This window comes from Chanodichthys erythropterus, chromosome 2 (assembly GCF_024489055.1).
Source record: "Chanodichthys erythropterus isolate Z2021 chromosome 2, ASM2448905v1, whole genome shotgun sequence".
In the NCBI taxonomy this organism is placed as follows: domain Eukaryota; kingdom Metazoa; phylum Chordata; class Actinopteri; order Cypriniformes; family Xenocyprididae; genus Chanodichthys; species Chanodichthys erythropterus.
In genome coordinates, this window is record NC_090222.1 from 17,929,616 (window position 1) to 17,946,210 (window position 16,595).

Below are 16,595 nucleotides of genomic sequence, written 5' to 3' on the forward strand. Positions count from 1 at the left end.
TGTTTCAAATCAACTCATTCTTCCAGAACACTAGCAAAGGTTTTCACCAAGCAAACACACTTTGTCAGTCATAAAACACTGACCTAAAAACACTAACATCAGTTAGCAATATACAATGTTTTCATTTTTAAAATTTCTTAACAAAACAAGAATGACACTCTCTACTGCTTATAATTCACCGCACTTTATGTTACATGGTCCATGTTTACATTACAGAACAAAATTATCCCTAAGTTTCCCCTTTTGAATTGATGGTAATGAAATTGAAAGACTAATGCTTGTGTAGGTGTTCAGTTTCAGCTAATTGTTTTGATAGTATTTGATTTTTTTAGATTCAGAATATATTTCATAACTATATTACTGTAGAAATGTAGCAAATTTCTGTCTTATTCAGTTTTGTATTATGTTATTGTTTTGAACATAAGTTTAACAGTTTTGAAAACAGTATGTAAGCATGTGCAAATTGGCCTGTACGTACAAAGAGTTTTGGCAGTTGTTGTGTCTGAGAGAGAAAAGAATTCATGAAATTTGAGAGATGTAGTCATTGAATGCATTTTGTGCCAAAGCAATGATAATTGATCCTCACTTTAGCCCACATAGACTTCTGTTGTGCTCACTGTGTGAAGAGTTTTGCAAAAGTGACCTAAGTATTGAGAAATGTGTCCTAGCGTCTGTAAAAAACTGTAATGGTATGGTCACAACAGACGGATATTCTGCTAAATGTGTCTAGAGTTTTAAAAATGTGACTACAGATTGGACAAAAGTATGTTAGCAATTGAAAAAAAAACAACGTAATATTAGTTATAATCATTAAAATAGTTTTAAAACATGTTATAATTATAATAATTATTATTTTTATGTATTTTTTATTCCCTATGGAAAACAGTTATTGTGAAAATGTCAAATCTGCTCTTTTTCATACACTGAAAAAGCAAGGTGATCGTTGGCTGTCAGACCTGTTCAGAACGGTTCAAAACAGCAATTACTGCTCTGTGCTGACCCCTGTTGGTACATAGATTATATGGTCGCACAGTCTCTGTGATATTGCCAAGTAAAAAGTTCCTGGGTCAGCGTATTTTGTTAATCCTGGAACAACATTCCTGTGAAAATTTAGTCCCAACCCTATCCCTACCCCTAAACCTAGCCCTAACCATTAGTTATTCCTAAAATCAAAGGGAAATGATAGGTGAATAACACTGATGTGGAAGCACCTAACCCTGTGGTCGTAAGCCTAAACATGGCATAAACTGTTGACTTGTCCCTCAAATCTAATTGGTTGATTGGAATGCTGCTACAGGATGAACAAAGATGTTGATCCAGGAACATGTAGGCTTGGTTATCAGGTTCACCGTGAATTACAAATGAATATTGTAGGCATATTTCTTTTACTAGGATTTTCTCACAAAACAACATTGCTTTTATATATCTCTAATTTATACATATTCTGGTTCTGTCAGGACTGCGCTAAAACTAAATGATAAGGTCAAGCCCCCATGACATTGTCAGTTGTGTCCTCTCCTGTAATAAAAATAAATATGTAAAATCTGTGGCAAAAATATACATAATAAGGACTATACATGCACATAACTCCAAAAATTGGATAAAAATGGAAGAGCGAATGAGCAATAGAGAGAGAGAGACAGGCGGAGGGATGTTGAGGGGAGGGAAGAGAAAGGGAGGAGAAAAGTAAAAGCCAAAGGATTCTGAAAAACACAAGGAGCAACAGAGGATTGGAAATTTGTAAGTATCCTAAAAACTAATTCTTTTGAGAATATTACATCATTACCATCATCATATAACACATCATCTGGTCTTTGCTTTAAACATGCACATAAAACAGACGAGAAGCATTCAGAATGTGAGTAGTGAAGAATCGTAATGAGATGAATATGTAAAAATGTGCATTACTCTTGAAAAAAACATGCAGCGCTATTAGAAATACACACTTTAAATGAAACAGAATGCAGAATGTGAGGGTATACTGTGTGTTGATGCATGCATGCACTCTACAGTTGAGTTGTCAGTTTATGAATATGTAATGGATCCCTCAGGCTAAACTATGGTTTGAGGGAATGCATAAGGGTATATATGTGTTTGTGTATGAGTGTGTGTGATTTTATGCATCTGAGTGTGTATATGTGTGTGAGTTTGTTGAGTCCACAGGGAGGGGTGGGAATGCACATTCTTTAGTGTGAGCTCATGTCTTGGACACCGAGAAATACAGGCTTAGAGGAAAAGACTTGCGGAGAGAGAAGGAAGCAGACAAAGCTGGACGGATGGAACAGCTGTAACTGATATCTTTAATGAGCGATTGAGAACAGAGAACGTATGTTCTGTGACATCAATAAATGAGAATCTGCATGAGGCAAATGGAAATCTAGGTTTCAGCCATCTGCACATCTGTCTTCTCATACAGAATTCTTTAGAATTCGTTCGTTTTGTCCAAGTCTTTCGAGGATGTCTATAAATGGATACATTTTGGAAGTGGCGACTCTCAAAGTGTTAACAACAGGGCCTGCTAAGGAGAAAATCTGTCCTGCCGGCAAATGGATACATAGCGACTGGGCTGACAATTGAAATGTTTCTCAAATCAAAACTGCATTTGCTTTCCACAATTAAAGGGTTAGTTCACCAAAGAATTATAGTTATATAATTTATTACTCACCATCATGTCGTTCCACACACGTAAGACCTTCGTTCATCTTCGGAACACAATTTAAGATATTTTTGATGAAATCCGATGGCTCAGTGAGGCCTCTATTGCCAGCAATGTCACTGAACCTCTCAAGATCCAGAAAGCTACTAAAGACATATTTAAAACAGTTCATGTGACTACAGTGGTTCTACCTTAAAATAATAAAGCGACAAGAATCATTTTTGTGTGCCAAAAAAAAAACAAAATAACAACTTTTCAACTATATCTAGTGATGGTCAATTTCAAAACACTGCTTCAAAGCTTTACGAATCTTTTGTTTCAAATCAGTGGTTCTGATTGCATAAACACGATCGAACCACTGATTCGAAACAAAAGATTTGTAAATCTTTGAAGCTTCATGAAGCAGTGTTTTGAAATCAACTGTCACTAGATATTGTTGAAAAGATATAAACAATAAATGCTTTTCTTTTGACTTTTTATTCATCAAAAAATCATGAAAAAAAAATAATGTATCACAAATGTCCACAAAAACGTCCAACACTGATAATAATAAGAAATGTTTCTTAAGCAGCAAATCAGCATCATTAGAATGATTTCTGAAGGATCATGTGACACTGAAGACTGGAGTAATGATGGAGTAAATTCAGCTTTCCCCTCACAGGAATAAGTTTCATTTTAAAACATATTAAAATTGAAAGGAGTTATTTTAAATTGTAATAATATTTCACAATATTAGAGTTTTTACTGTATTTAATAAGTGATGTGACTGTACCAAATCCATTAAAATGTCAGTTTAGTTTGAACTTGCCGCACTAGCAACTGCTATCTCCGCGGAAGCTTTGTGTTTAAAGAGCTAATAAAATATTTCGACTCAGATCAATATTTCGTGCTTAATTATTTACTTATAGAATAAACCCCAACAGGGTGATCAGGACCCCAATGTGAAGCATTATCTCTTACTTATTATTATTATTATAAATATAATTTATAATTTTAATATAGTTATGTAACCGTCTGTCACTCCCATTTTTTGGGAACAGACCCCAACTATTTTTGTTAAAGAGGACACTTGGCAGATTATTTTAGAAGTGAAAGAAAAAATATGAAAGTGAAATTTAAAAAAAAAAGTTATTGATGTTTTAGTTTAGGAAAATGTAAAATGTAAAAATATGATTTCTTATCATTTATATAAAATATATAGTTTACAAAACTGTTTCACTCTTCACAAAACTGCAAGAAAATCAAAGCCAAAATGTAAAATCTAATCAAGTTGTGTTTCAAATTTTAGGTTGATATCTCAAAAACTGAGCTTTCAGTAAGATTTTGTTTGGGCGCAGTACCAAACTTTTCCATTAGATGCCATCCAGGCTCCATTAGAGTTTTTACTGTATTTTTTTAATCAAATAAATGCAGTCTTGGTGAGCATAGGACACTTCTTTAAAAAAAAAAAAAAATCTTGTACGTTTGAACAGTAATGTATTAATTCTTACTATTCCTAATATCTCAGCAAAAACATTATAATCTTTATTTCTTTTATTTTTTTGATTACTTTATTATTATTATTGTTCGAATACACGGAAAGCTATTTCATGGTTGTTATGATGAACATGCTCATAACCGTTCTTGCTCTCTCTCTCTCTCTCTCTCTCTCTCTATCTCCAGCCCCTGAGCTGTGATCGGACCCCGTAAAGACCCTGAAAGATGGGCAGCTATCCAGTCTCTGTGCTGCTATGCTGTTGTTTCTTTGGTAAGTTCATCAAAACAACCAAACCGAAGCCAATTCATTTAATTAATATGAATGAATGATTCCTTTTGAATGCCCAGCCAACAAAACTTTTCTGCTTTTTTTTTTTTCCTTCTCTCACAGTACTTGTTACTGTCCGGGCACAACAAACTGGTAATTCACTATAACACTGTACCTATATTGTTAAAATGATTGTGTGAACACTTGTGTGTGCAGACCAGGCCTAGTTGTCACAATGATTATATCTCAATAGCTATAAAGGAGTCAAAACTCCAATTACACAAACACTTGCTTTTTTAGGAGTGGTTTGGCTATATTAGTTTCAAACACTTATACATTATATAGATATTTTCATAAATGTAGGGGGTAAGTTGTTGTGTGTTTTATCTATTGTCATTTTCTAAATAATGCAGTTAATTAAATGATCTTATTTTGCTGTTTCATAAATAATTAGTGTTTTAAAGGGTTAGTTCACCCAAAAATGAAAATTCTGTCATTTATTATTCCCCCTCATGCCGTTCCACACCTGTAAGACCTTCGTTAATCTTCAGAACACAAATTAAGATATTTTAGTTGAAATCCGATGGCTCCGTGAGGCCTCCATAGGGAGCAATGACATTTCCTCTCTCAAGATCCATAAAGGTACTAAAAACATATTTAAATCAGTTCATGTGAGTACAGTGGTTCAATATTAATATTATAAAGCGACGAGAAATTTTTTTTGGAGCACCAAAAACTAAATAACAAATTATTTAGTGTTGACCGATTTCAAAACACTGCTTCAGGAAGCATCGGAGCACAGTGAATCTGTGTGTCGAATCTGCTGCTCGGAGCGCCAAAGTCACATGATTTCAGCCGTTGGCAGTTTGAAACGCGATCTGAATCATGATTCGATACACTGATTTATTATGCTCCGATGCTTCATGAAGCAGTGTTTTGAAATCCGCCATCACTAAGTAAGTCGTTATTTTGTTTTTTTGGCACTCGAAAAATATTCTCGTCGCTTTATAATATTAATATTGAGCCACTGAACGAACATGAACTGATTTAAATATGTTTTTAGTACCTTTATGGATCTTGAGAGAGGAAGTGTCATTGCTCCCTATGGAGGCCTCACGGAGCCATCGGATTTCATCAAAAATATCTTAATTTGTGTTCCGAAGATTAACGAAGGTCTTAAGGGTGTGGAACGGCATGAGGGTGAGTAATAAATGACAGAATTTTCATTTTTGGGTGAACTAACCCTTAAATGTCATTTAAATGTATTATACATTAATTTAATAATTTATATATTTTATGTAATAATTTTAGTTAAATATTATTATCACACGGCTCTGTGGAATAATTGATTCTGATTGAATTGCGCCATCCAGTGGTATGTTATTCCCCGATAACAACCGCTAAAAACAGATAACACAGGCTCTTCCGGGTAACTGAAGTCAGCAGCGCAATACGGCTAGGAATGGTTTTTCTTCATCTAAGTTTTGTGTTTGGTGAGCTAATAAAATATTAAAACTCAGTCAAATCAAAATTTTGTGTACAGTTATGTAATTATTTAATCTGGTATCGTGGACTTGCTCTCTCGTTTCATACAAACGCGGCTGCTGCCATTTTGCGACTATTGTTTTGTATATTGTTGGATAATAACATTACAAACAAGTACAGTTTTAAAACAGTTTAATCTCAGATCAATATCTCTTATCCCCAAAATTATTTATGTGGCGAAATGTCGTTTAATAAGTGATGTGACTGTAACAAATCCATTAAAATGTCAGTATAGTTTGCACTTGCCGCACTAGCAACTGCTCTCTCCGCGGAAGCTTTGCATTTAAAGAGCTAATAAAATATTTCGACACAGATCAATATTTCGTGCTTAATTATTTACTTATGTGTAATAAGCAGGAAAATGTACATCCAGACGGTAATCTCAGAATAAACCCTGACAGTGTGATCAGGACACCGACGCGAAGCATTGTCTCTTAGCCTACTTATTATTATTATTATTATAAATATAATTTATAATTTTAATATAATTATGTAACCGTCTGTCACTCCCATTTTTTAGGAACAGACCCCAAGTATTTTTGTTTGGTCTCATGATAAAGAGGACACTTGGCAGATTATTTTAGAAGTGAAAGAAAAAATATGAAAGTGAAATTTAAAAAAAAAAAGTTATTGATGTTTTAGTTTAGGAAAATGTACAATGTAAAAATATAATTTCTTATCATTTATATAAAATATATAGTTTAAAAAATTGTTTCACTCTTCACAAAACTGCAAGAAAATCAAAGCCAAAATTTTAAATCTAATCATGTTGTGTTTCAAATTTTAGGTTGATATCTCAAAAATTGAGCTTTCAGTAAGATTTTGTTTGGGCGCAGTACCAAACTTTTCCATTAGATGCCATCCAGGCTCCATTGGTCTCCATATAAGTACTCTTCCATTTCCTTATAGCCTATGGTTTGAGTGATCTGAACCATTTATTTCCATAATGTTCATACAATTTATGAAACTGACATCATATTCAGAAGTAGTATAGGCAGAATGTTAGTATTTGGTCTGAATTCAGCCTTTAACAAAAACATGCCTTATAAGTCAGAAAATATTGTTGTTGCAAACTAATAAATTACTGTTCCTCTGTCATTTGTCTTAAAAATCAGAAATATGAAAACTACAATTTGTAAGCTTTCAAACGTTAAATAGATTATTAATATTATTTTAGGTTTAGACTAAGATATTATTTTAAGTATATAATGGCAAACATCCCATTAGCGACAGCTAAGAGGTTACATATATCATTAAATTCATTTGTAATGCCACTCCTATTTTCAGTAAATTAAAAAAGAATGAAAACTAATGTTGTAGAAAATGTCTCTCTTGTCATATTGTATTAATTATATCTATTATAATTAATATTTCCAAAAAGGTATTCTTCTCATACAGCCTCAAAATCCTTGTTATGACAACCTCCCAAAAGCCTGTTAAATGAACTGTATCTTTTTCCTGGGAAATAACGGTAGAAATGTCCTTTAGCTTTTTTTATATATAGCCAAGACTTTAAAGTATGTGTGTATACACACCGCCTTTTAAAAAATAAACCTAGCCTGAGAAATATGGAGTTAAAAGCACCATCTCCAGTACATGTTTTTAGTTTGCTGTGTTTTTCTTGCCAGAAATACAGGACACTGATGTCACTGCTTTGCAGCCACCAGGTGAGTTTGTATATACAGTATATTCGAGTACACCGTGTGTATCAACACAAAGACAATAACAGTCTTGTTTCTGTCCCACAGACTGCAGAGAGGAAACATACCCCTGCACCAGGATGTACTCTGTTCATCGGCCGATAAAGAGATGTATCCATTCGCTCTGTCTCTACAGGTGGCTACACACATCTTTAATCTGCTTTCTCTTTCCTGTTGACATTCTCCTCTGCTGAACGTACAAAATGAGATTTGTATTTGATATGGTGACATCTGTTTCCTCCAGCCTTCCAAGAGTCTATGTGATAAACAAGGAGATCTGCGTGAGGACCGTGTGCCAGCAAGACGAAATCCTGCTGGGTAAGTCACTCAGTACCTCAGTAACAAACTACAAAACTTCCCACTCATGTCAATTTGTGATTTTTTAATTATTTATATTGTTATCATATAGCATATTATTTCCTCTCTCTCTCTCTCTCTCTCTCTCTCTCTTCAGCTGAACTCTGTAGAGAGAAATCTGGGTGGCCAAAACGCCAAAAGAGGACAACTAGGAAACGCTGTCGCCGTAGCAACCCAAAAACCTGGGCAAACAAGGCCTAAAGTCAAATGGATGACAAAGACAGCGAGAAAAAGAAGAGAGTTCTGGTTCCAACAACTTTAAACCTGTTGCGTTCCTAAAAACAAACCGAAGCGGTCACAATCATTACTGTTCATTATCACTTTACATCACTTTTTTTATCATTTAAATGCTTGTGCTTGGAACTGAAATAAGCTTGGTTGAATGTCTGGGTGTTTTTGTTTTAAGACTGTATTTTAATAGGATCACAAAGGGCATGACAATGCACAGCTTTGGTGCTGAATGTTAAAGCAGCCCACTGTATAACCACTATATGTGCTTTATATTCTTCTAGTATACTGTATATGTCCACACCAACCACTGTAAGTAAAAGACAACATCCACAATAGCAAATAAAATGTTTATGTTTCATTTATATGTTTCAGAATTAATGTTTTACTCTGATCATACTCATTTGTTTCGGACTATCATGTTTTTTTATGTCAGGATGTAATTATTATGCATAATATATAATCTGTTATTACTGAAAACTACCAGAAAAGATTAATATGCAGTAAAGCATAATTAATCTTCAAAGGGTTAGTTCAAAAATTTATTTTCTGTCATTAATTACTTACCCTCATCTCCTTCCAAACCCGTAAGACCTTCGTTCATCTTCAGAACACAAGTTAAGATATTTGATGAAATCTAAGAGGAGATTTTTTTTTTAATCCCCAATAGAAAACATTGCGATTACCACATTCAAGGTCCAGGAAAGTACTAAAGACATTGTTAAAATAGTCAACGTGACAGTGGTAAGCAACGAGAATACTTTTTGTGCGCAAAAAAATAAAAAATAAAATAAAAAATAACGACTTTAATCCACAAATTTTTCTCTACCCTGTCAGACTCGTACAGTTGACACAGTGAACGCAGTTCAGCGCTTCCGTGTTTACGTTTAAATTACGTATTCCATTAAAAAACGAGGCCAATTTGCATGTAGCGTCATGGAATGTTATAGACAGATCAAACAGTAGGGGGCGACAGACATGATAAAAAGACTGCAGAAAGCAACTTGCTATGAACACAAAACCTGTCCGGGAAACAAAACATCTGTGATACAAGTGTCTTCTCTGAGTAATTCTTTGTTTTGATAAGTGGAGATAAATAATAGAAATGATGTAATGATTTGATTTATGGCCTGTGACTGGTGCCGGAGATTGTTTACTGATCTCATTGTGGTCATGAATAACACATTTTTGAGACATGTCGACAATATGTTTACTGATACAGATGGAAGACAGAAATAACTTTGTTACTTGCGTCTTCCTCTTTTCTTCTTCATCAGTATTACTGGAAGTGCTGTAGAAATGTGATTTGTAACTTTACAGTGTTTGGGTAGTTTTGTACATTATTCATGAGACATTGTGATTCAAAAAACGCTAGTAAATCGGGTTGGAGAATTCTACATCTCTTCTGATCCAGACTCAGATCACAATGCAATTGAATCACTTATGGATTCGACAACAACATAAATGCGAAACAGATCCCTCTACTGGACACAAGGGAAACAGGGATCGCTACATATCAGTGAGGGAACATTTACTATATAAGTCCCTGAAATAAAAACTAAACGAGTGACCATGCAGACATTTGCCTTTCTGAAATACAGTGTTCTAAAAACTACTCGATGAAGGGAGAAGTGTGTGGTTACCTTTATCTTTTAGATTTTAACTAGAATTCCCATCAGTCATATAAGTTATCAGAGTGTTTTTCTTTTGACTCAAAGCCCTCTTTTTTCCAACACAGTTATTCAGCTAAGACATTTCTGCTGTAATTATGACAACGTTGCTTATTTTAAAACCTTCATAAAGCCTATTATAACTGAGAGTGTTTAAATTACTAAATTAAAAAATTAACCACTTATCTAAAGATCTAATATTCTAATTCCGTAATTCTTCAAGAAAACTGAGAGATGATCTACATTGTTATTTATTTTTTTTTATTTATTTTTTTGTCTACATTATGAATTCCTTTATCTTTGATGTTTCAAGCAAGCAGCAAGGACGTTTTAAGAAAGCAACAAGAAAGCATCACTGTCCATTCACTGTCCAGAATCTAGAAATGTAAACAAATTGGAGAAAGTGTGGGCAGAGCTGCATAAAAATGTTGAATTTCAAGAGTCCCCCTCACAGAACCAGTCTCAACAATACACACGATGTATATGCTGTGTAAACAACTGCTGTATATAAGAATTTCATCACTACTGAGATTACCTAATTTGGTCAAATTAGGATGTTAGGCCAAGACCTCTTGGTGGGTGGAGCAGTGACCCCCTGTTACACATGGTGTAAAACTAAACAGTAGGCCTACCATATTCATGCAATGTTATGATTCTATAATATATACAGTACAGTCCAAAAGTTTGGAACCACTAAGATTTTTAATGTTTTTAAAAGAAGTTGCCTGCTCACCAAGGCTACATTTATTTAATTAAAAATACAGTAAAAACAGTAATATTGTGAAATATTATTACAATTTAAAATAACTGTTTTCTATTTGAATATATTTCACAAAGTAATTTATTCCTGTGATGGCAAAGCTGAATTTTCAGTATCGTTACTGCAGTCTTCAGTGTCACATGACTTTCAGAAATCCTTCTAATATGCTGATCTGCTGCTCAAGAAACATTTAATGTGTACAATTGTACAAAATATTTGTGTACAATATTTTTTTTCAGGATTATTTGATGAATAGAAAGTTCAAAAGAACAGTGTTTATCTGAAATCTAATCTTTTGTAACATTATAAATGTCTTTACTGCCACTTTTGATTGATTTAATGCATCCTTGCTGAATAAAAGTATTCATTTCTTTAATTTCTTTTCAAAAAAATAAAAATAAAAATTCTTACTGACCCCAAACTTTTGAACGGTAGTGTATAATGCTACAGAAGCTTTGTATTTCAGATAAATGCTGTTCTTTTGAACTTTCTATTCATCAAATAATCCTGAAAAAAAAAGTACACAACTGTTTTCAACATTGAAAATAATCATAAATGTTTATTGAGCAGCAAATCAGCATATTAGAATGATTTCTGAAGGATCATGTGACACTGAAGACTGGAGTAACGATGCTGAAAATTCAGCTTGGCATCACAGGAATAAATTACTTTGTCAAATATATTTAAATAGTACACATTTATTTTAAATTGTAATATTTCACAATATTACTGTTTTTTACTGTATTTTTAATTAAATAAATGTAGCCTTGGTGAGCAGACGAAACTTCTTTTAAAAACATTAAAAATCTTAGTGGTTCCAAACTTTTGGACTGTACTGTATATGGGGTGGGACTGATTTCTTATGCATCGAATCCCAAGCCTCCGTTGCTAATTCCAAAATGTCATAGTAACTAGAGCCTTAATAGCATAATAATAATAAAAAAAAAATTTGATTTGATTAATTGATTGCTCTGCATTATTCCTAATATTTCTCTGAATGTTATGTTATGTCTCTTAAAGAGATAGTTCACCCAAAAATGAAAATTTTATATTTATCTGCTTACCCCCAGAGCATCCAAGATGTAGGTGACTTTGTTTCTTCAGTAGAACACAAATTATGATTTTTAACTCCAACCGTTGCCGTCTGTCAGTCAAATAATGCGAGTGGATGGGAACTTCTGCAATAACAGTAAATAAAACTTGCTTAGACAAGTCCAAATTAAACCCTGCAACTCGTGACGACACATTGATGTTCTAAGACACGACACGATCAGTTTGTGTGAGAAACCGAACAGTATTTATATATTTTTTTACCTCTAATACACCACTATTTGTTTGGTCTGATCGCGCTCTGACACCGGCAGTGATGTCTCGCGCATATACTTCAATGAGAGCGAGACATCACTGTCATTGTCAGAGCGCGATCAGACCAAACAAATCGAGTGATGAATGCCGTTGGACATAGTGGTGTATTAGAGGTAAAAATATATATAAATACTGTTCAGTTTCTCACACAAACCGATCGTTTCGTGTCTTAGGACATCAATGTGTCGTCAGGAGCCGCAGGGTTTAATTTGGACTTGTCTAAGCAAGTTTTATTTACTGTTATTGTAGAAGTTCCCATCCACTCGCATTATTTGACTGACAGACGGCAACGGTTGGAGTTAAAAATCATAATTTGTGTTCTACTGAAGAAACAAAGACACCTACATCTTGGATGCTCTGGGGGTAAGCAGATAAATATCAAATTTTCATTTTTGGGTGAACTATCCCTTTAAGTCCTGTTTTGTAATTTTGTACTAGACTCTATTTTTCTGTGTTTAGCCTACTTCCCTGTCCATGAGCTCTGGAAAGGCGCTATATAAATAAAACTTTATTATTTTTATTATATTACTTTATTATTACTTTATTATATTATTATTATTATTAATATTATTATTATTATTAATACCATTGAGACAGAGCAGTTGAGAGAGAGAGAGAATAAGCATGTGAATTAGCCTACCTGAGTCTTTGCGTCTCTAACGGCAGCAGTGTCTCTACTAATAGTGAAACTATAAGTTTATCTACCTCAAGAACCACACAGTTATTACCTTGCTGGTGAGTCATGTATCTTTTAAGTTGCTAAACTGTTTTACTGATTAATTTGTCAGAGCAGCGCTGACAAAACGTTTCTGTGTGTGCGAGTGTGTGTCCATGTACATTTGAAAGAGAGAGAGCATGAGAAAGTATGCCCTTTCAGGACACAATAAAACGTATTTTGTGTCAAAAACCATGACAATAATTTGTCTTTTTCATCCTATAGTTTACTATATTTATTTGCTTGGTTGGTGTCATTGTGGGTTTTGTTTCTTTTGCGGTTATAGGCTGAAGGACCTATTGAAATAACTGAAAACTTTTAGTGAAGTGATATGGAACTGCAATGCGGTCAAGACCTGCTGGAACTACTTTAGCCGTGCGTTTCCCTGAAAATAATTGCACACCTTAGAACTAGCATTCAACAGCCCCGTATATATATATATATATATATATATATGCATACGCTATATGTAGTAGCAATAAAATAATTAGTAGAAATACTGATTTTACGGAATTGCGTCAGCTGCGGTCTTTGCCAAAACAAGATTCTCAAACCAAGCCTTGATTACGTCAGTGGTCACGTGGCTTGCACTGAACGCAAAATTGTCGTTTGGATTGAAGCAAATAGTTTATATTACATCAACAAACTTCTCACTTTACATCAAAAACATCTCACCTCCATTCTCCACTAATTTACATTAGACTAATAACAAGACAGACGTAAATTTATTGAGTCAGATCAAGTATATAGCCTACATTTCTTTCGAGTTAAATTACTCACACTGGAACCACAGTTTTTTCAGTGTACTTAAACTGCCTGCTGTACCAAGGTCAGAATCAGTCTCTGTCAATTACACACTACTGTATTTTTAAATGTTTTTTTATGCTCTCTATTGCTCATAACTGTTTTCTATTTTAATATATTTTAAGTTTAATTTATTCGTGTGATGTAAAAGCTGAATTTTCAGCATTACTCCAGCCTTCAGTGTCACATGATCCTTCAGAAATCATTCTGATTTGCTGATCAAGAAGCATTTTTATATTGATTCTTATCAATGTTTCTTCTTAATATTTTTGTGGAAACCATGATATATTTCTCCAGGATTTTTGATCTTTATTAAATTTAATGCATCCTTGCTGAATAATAGTATTAATGTATTTCAAAAGCAAAAAATATTACTGACCCCAGTTTTGAATGTTGAAGTTTATGTATTCGACAGACAGTTAATACTAAGAATAATACTGGTTGCTACATCACAGATAAAATGGTAATGCCAAATAACAGCTTTTATTTTGACATCCAAAAAAACACATTAATGCTATACATACAGTACAAGATCAGTATTAAGTCAAATTCAAGTCAAAGGATTCAAGTCTCAGGTAATACAGCACCATTTCTCTTCATCCCAGTCAGTTCATATCTCAGTGTTCATTGATTTGTGAATCTCATATTTGCAATCATAGCCCGAGTAAAGCAAACACATCCCTCAGATCCTCAGTCTCGCAGGGCTACAGTGAAAAAGAAGGCAAGTCAGTTAGCACTGACAAATATCCTATGACCTCTGACCTCATCCAATGTTTACATCTATATATATTTATATATATGGATCAATACCACAGGCTACTGTTAAATAAAGAAAATAGCAATTTGTCATTCCTATTGTTGTTAAAACATTACTCAAATGTCCACATCAGTGTGATCTTATATTAGTTTGAGTGATATGATTGAATTTTGTTAGTAGGCTATTCATTATTATATTCTTGTAATGTCGTATTAAAATGATTGTAAACTTTTAACCTGCAGGATCCGATTGAGTTTTCGTACGAGTCGGACAGAGTTTTGCTGAAGGCCATCCCAGGCTTTAAATCTCCTCTCCCTCCGTGCAACAAATGTTTGCCAGCAGTAGAAATAGTCTAAAAACAGAACAGATTCTAATAAATGTCAAGTGTGGCATATAATTTGCCACGTTACATCACAAATATTAACCACACCCCCTTTGTTCCCTCTCCCGTTTACCTTTATAAGTCATCACAGAGATCTGCACTCCTGCCCTCTTCAAGTGTCGCAGTCCTTCCCTCTCCTTGCTGTCCTCTTCATCACAGAAGTAAAGGCGTGACACAAAGATTCTCAGACGCAGGTTGGGCGTCTGCGACAGGAAGTGGGCAAGTTGTTGAGCGCATTTAGAGCAGGGCGACCAGGAGCAGAACCAGGTCACTGAATAACACATTCTCGCTCCGTCCACACTGGAGCCACACAGGCCCGGACACAACGCACCCAAGTGACGCAGAAAGAGCAGCTTGAGATGGAGAAAGAATGAGTAAGAGGAAAGTTATTATCTCTATAATATAATGGCTTTATGATAATATCTTTTCACATTATCAGTTCATCTTCCCCTCACTTCTACATGGCAGCCGGTGCGATTGCGCAGGTGTCCGAAGTCAAACGAGAGGGAGTCTGGGCCAGTGCGTCTCTTTACTACAAAACAAAGGTACGTCTCGTGTCTCCCTCGGGCCCAGCGCACATTCTTATAATGGAAGATAAATTTCCTCTGGGTCATGAGCACACTACAGCAAAATATGACACTCTGTTATTCATTTTAATCACATTTATCATTAAAAATAGATAATGGAGTACACACAGCAAAAATCACGGGTTAAACATAATTCAAGATACATTCCATGTAAACAAGTCTTCTGATTCTCAAATAAATGTCTTGCAAAGTGCAAGGATTTTTTGATACTGTTTAAAATAGTATTTTTATTAATAATAACTGCAATATTGTTCCATTCACATTATACAAATATAAAATATAATCAAAATATAATGACGAAAGGAACTGTTGCATCATATAAAAATCGAATAAATCAGAAACTCCCTTCAGATTCTTGTAATGATCACATTGTTCACCATGTCTGGGACACCTGCAGTCGGTTGAGTTTAGACTTGGTTCTTAACCATGTGTATTTAAAAATAGACTCATGCTTCTAATCATTGCCACAGTCATTCACAGACATTCACTCTAATAACTACCAGTTTCAATTTACACTTTCTGAAACTGGAGAAAGTCTGAAAACAGGTCAATGCCTTTGCATGTCATTAAAGTTCATGAACTGAATGCATTGATTTATTACTTTATTAATAAGTTCTTATAAAGATGGGTACATAGTTGGCTTTATCTGCATACAGCATATAGACTAAAAAAAAAAAAAAAAAAACCTGTCTCTCACTATCACTTGTTTTGTTTTCACTTACCTGTCCAGCTTGCTGATCATTCCGAAAGTCGAAACTTGCTAACTCATTTAGGCACGTCAGTGAGAGTTTAAAAATGCACTGAGGAAGAGGGAGGTATAGAAAACCTATGACATACCCATATAGCTCTAAGAAAGAGGGTCCCTGATTGGGTGAAAATGGTTTTCAAACCTGTTTGAAGGGGGGTGAGGTGGATTTAAACAGTGATACGGCTCAATAATCCGTGCATGTGATGTTTAAAGAGATATGTAAAAGAGTTACAGTATTAGTTGTACAGACAAAAGACAGTGTAAATCAGAAAATCAAACAGGCGTTAAAGGGTTAGTTCACCCAAAAATGAAAATTGAGTCATTAATTACTCACCCTTATGTCGTTCCACACCCGCAAGACCTTCGTTCGTCTTTGGAACACAAATTAAGATCTTTTTGATAAAATCCGATGGCTCAGTGTGGCCTCCATTGACAGCAAGATAATTTCCTTTTTCAGTGTCCAGAAAGCTACTAAAGACATATTTAAAACACTTCATGTGACCACAGTGGTTCAACTTTACGATTTATAAAGCAATGAGAATACCTTTTGTGCGCCAAAAAAAACTAAATAGTGACT

At 34.4% G+C, this 16,595-nt stretch overlaps 2 protein-coding genes across 2 annotated transcripts; one reads left to right on the forward strand and one right to left on the reverse strand.

Annotated features, from left to right (window-relative positions):
• The first annotated feature begins 1,663 nt into the window (after positions 1–1,663).
• Positions 1,664–8,568, forward strand: mfap5 (microfibril associated protein 5). The gene is made up of 7 exons (XM_067393375.1): positions 1,664–1,740; positions 4,319–4,403; positions 4,524–4,553; positions 7,574–7,612; positions 7,694–7,781; positions 7,890–7,963; positions 8,100–8,568. Exons 2-7 carry the CDS (start codon positions 4,358–4,360, stop codon positions 8,201–8,203), a joined length of 381 nt encoding a protein of 126 aa, XP_067249476.1. The 5' UTR covers positions 1,664–1,740; positions 4,319–4,357; the 3' UTR covers positions 8,204–8,568.
• Positions 8,569–14,145: 5,577 nt separating this feature from the next.
• On the reverse strand, positions 14,146–16,012 carry aicda (activation-induced cytidine deaminase). Its single transcript, XM_067393376.1, has 5 exons — positions 15,993–16,012; positions 15,139–15,304; positions 14,757–15,036; positions 14,538–14,653; positions 14,146–14,248 (listed from the first exon to the last, which is right to left on the reverse strand). The coding sequence occupies exons 1-5, from the start codon at positions 16,010–16,012 to the stop codon at positions 14,198–14,200; spliced, it is 633 nt and encodes a 210-aa protein (XP_067249477.1). The 3' UTR covers positions 14,146–14,197.
• Positions 16,013–16,595: the final 583 nt, after the last annotated feature.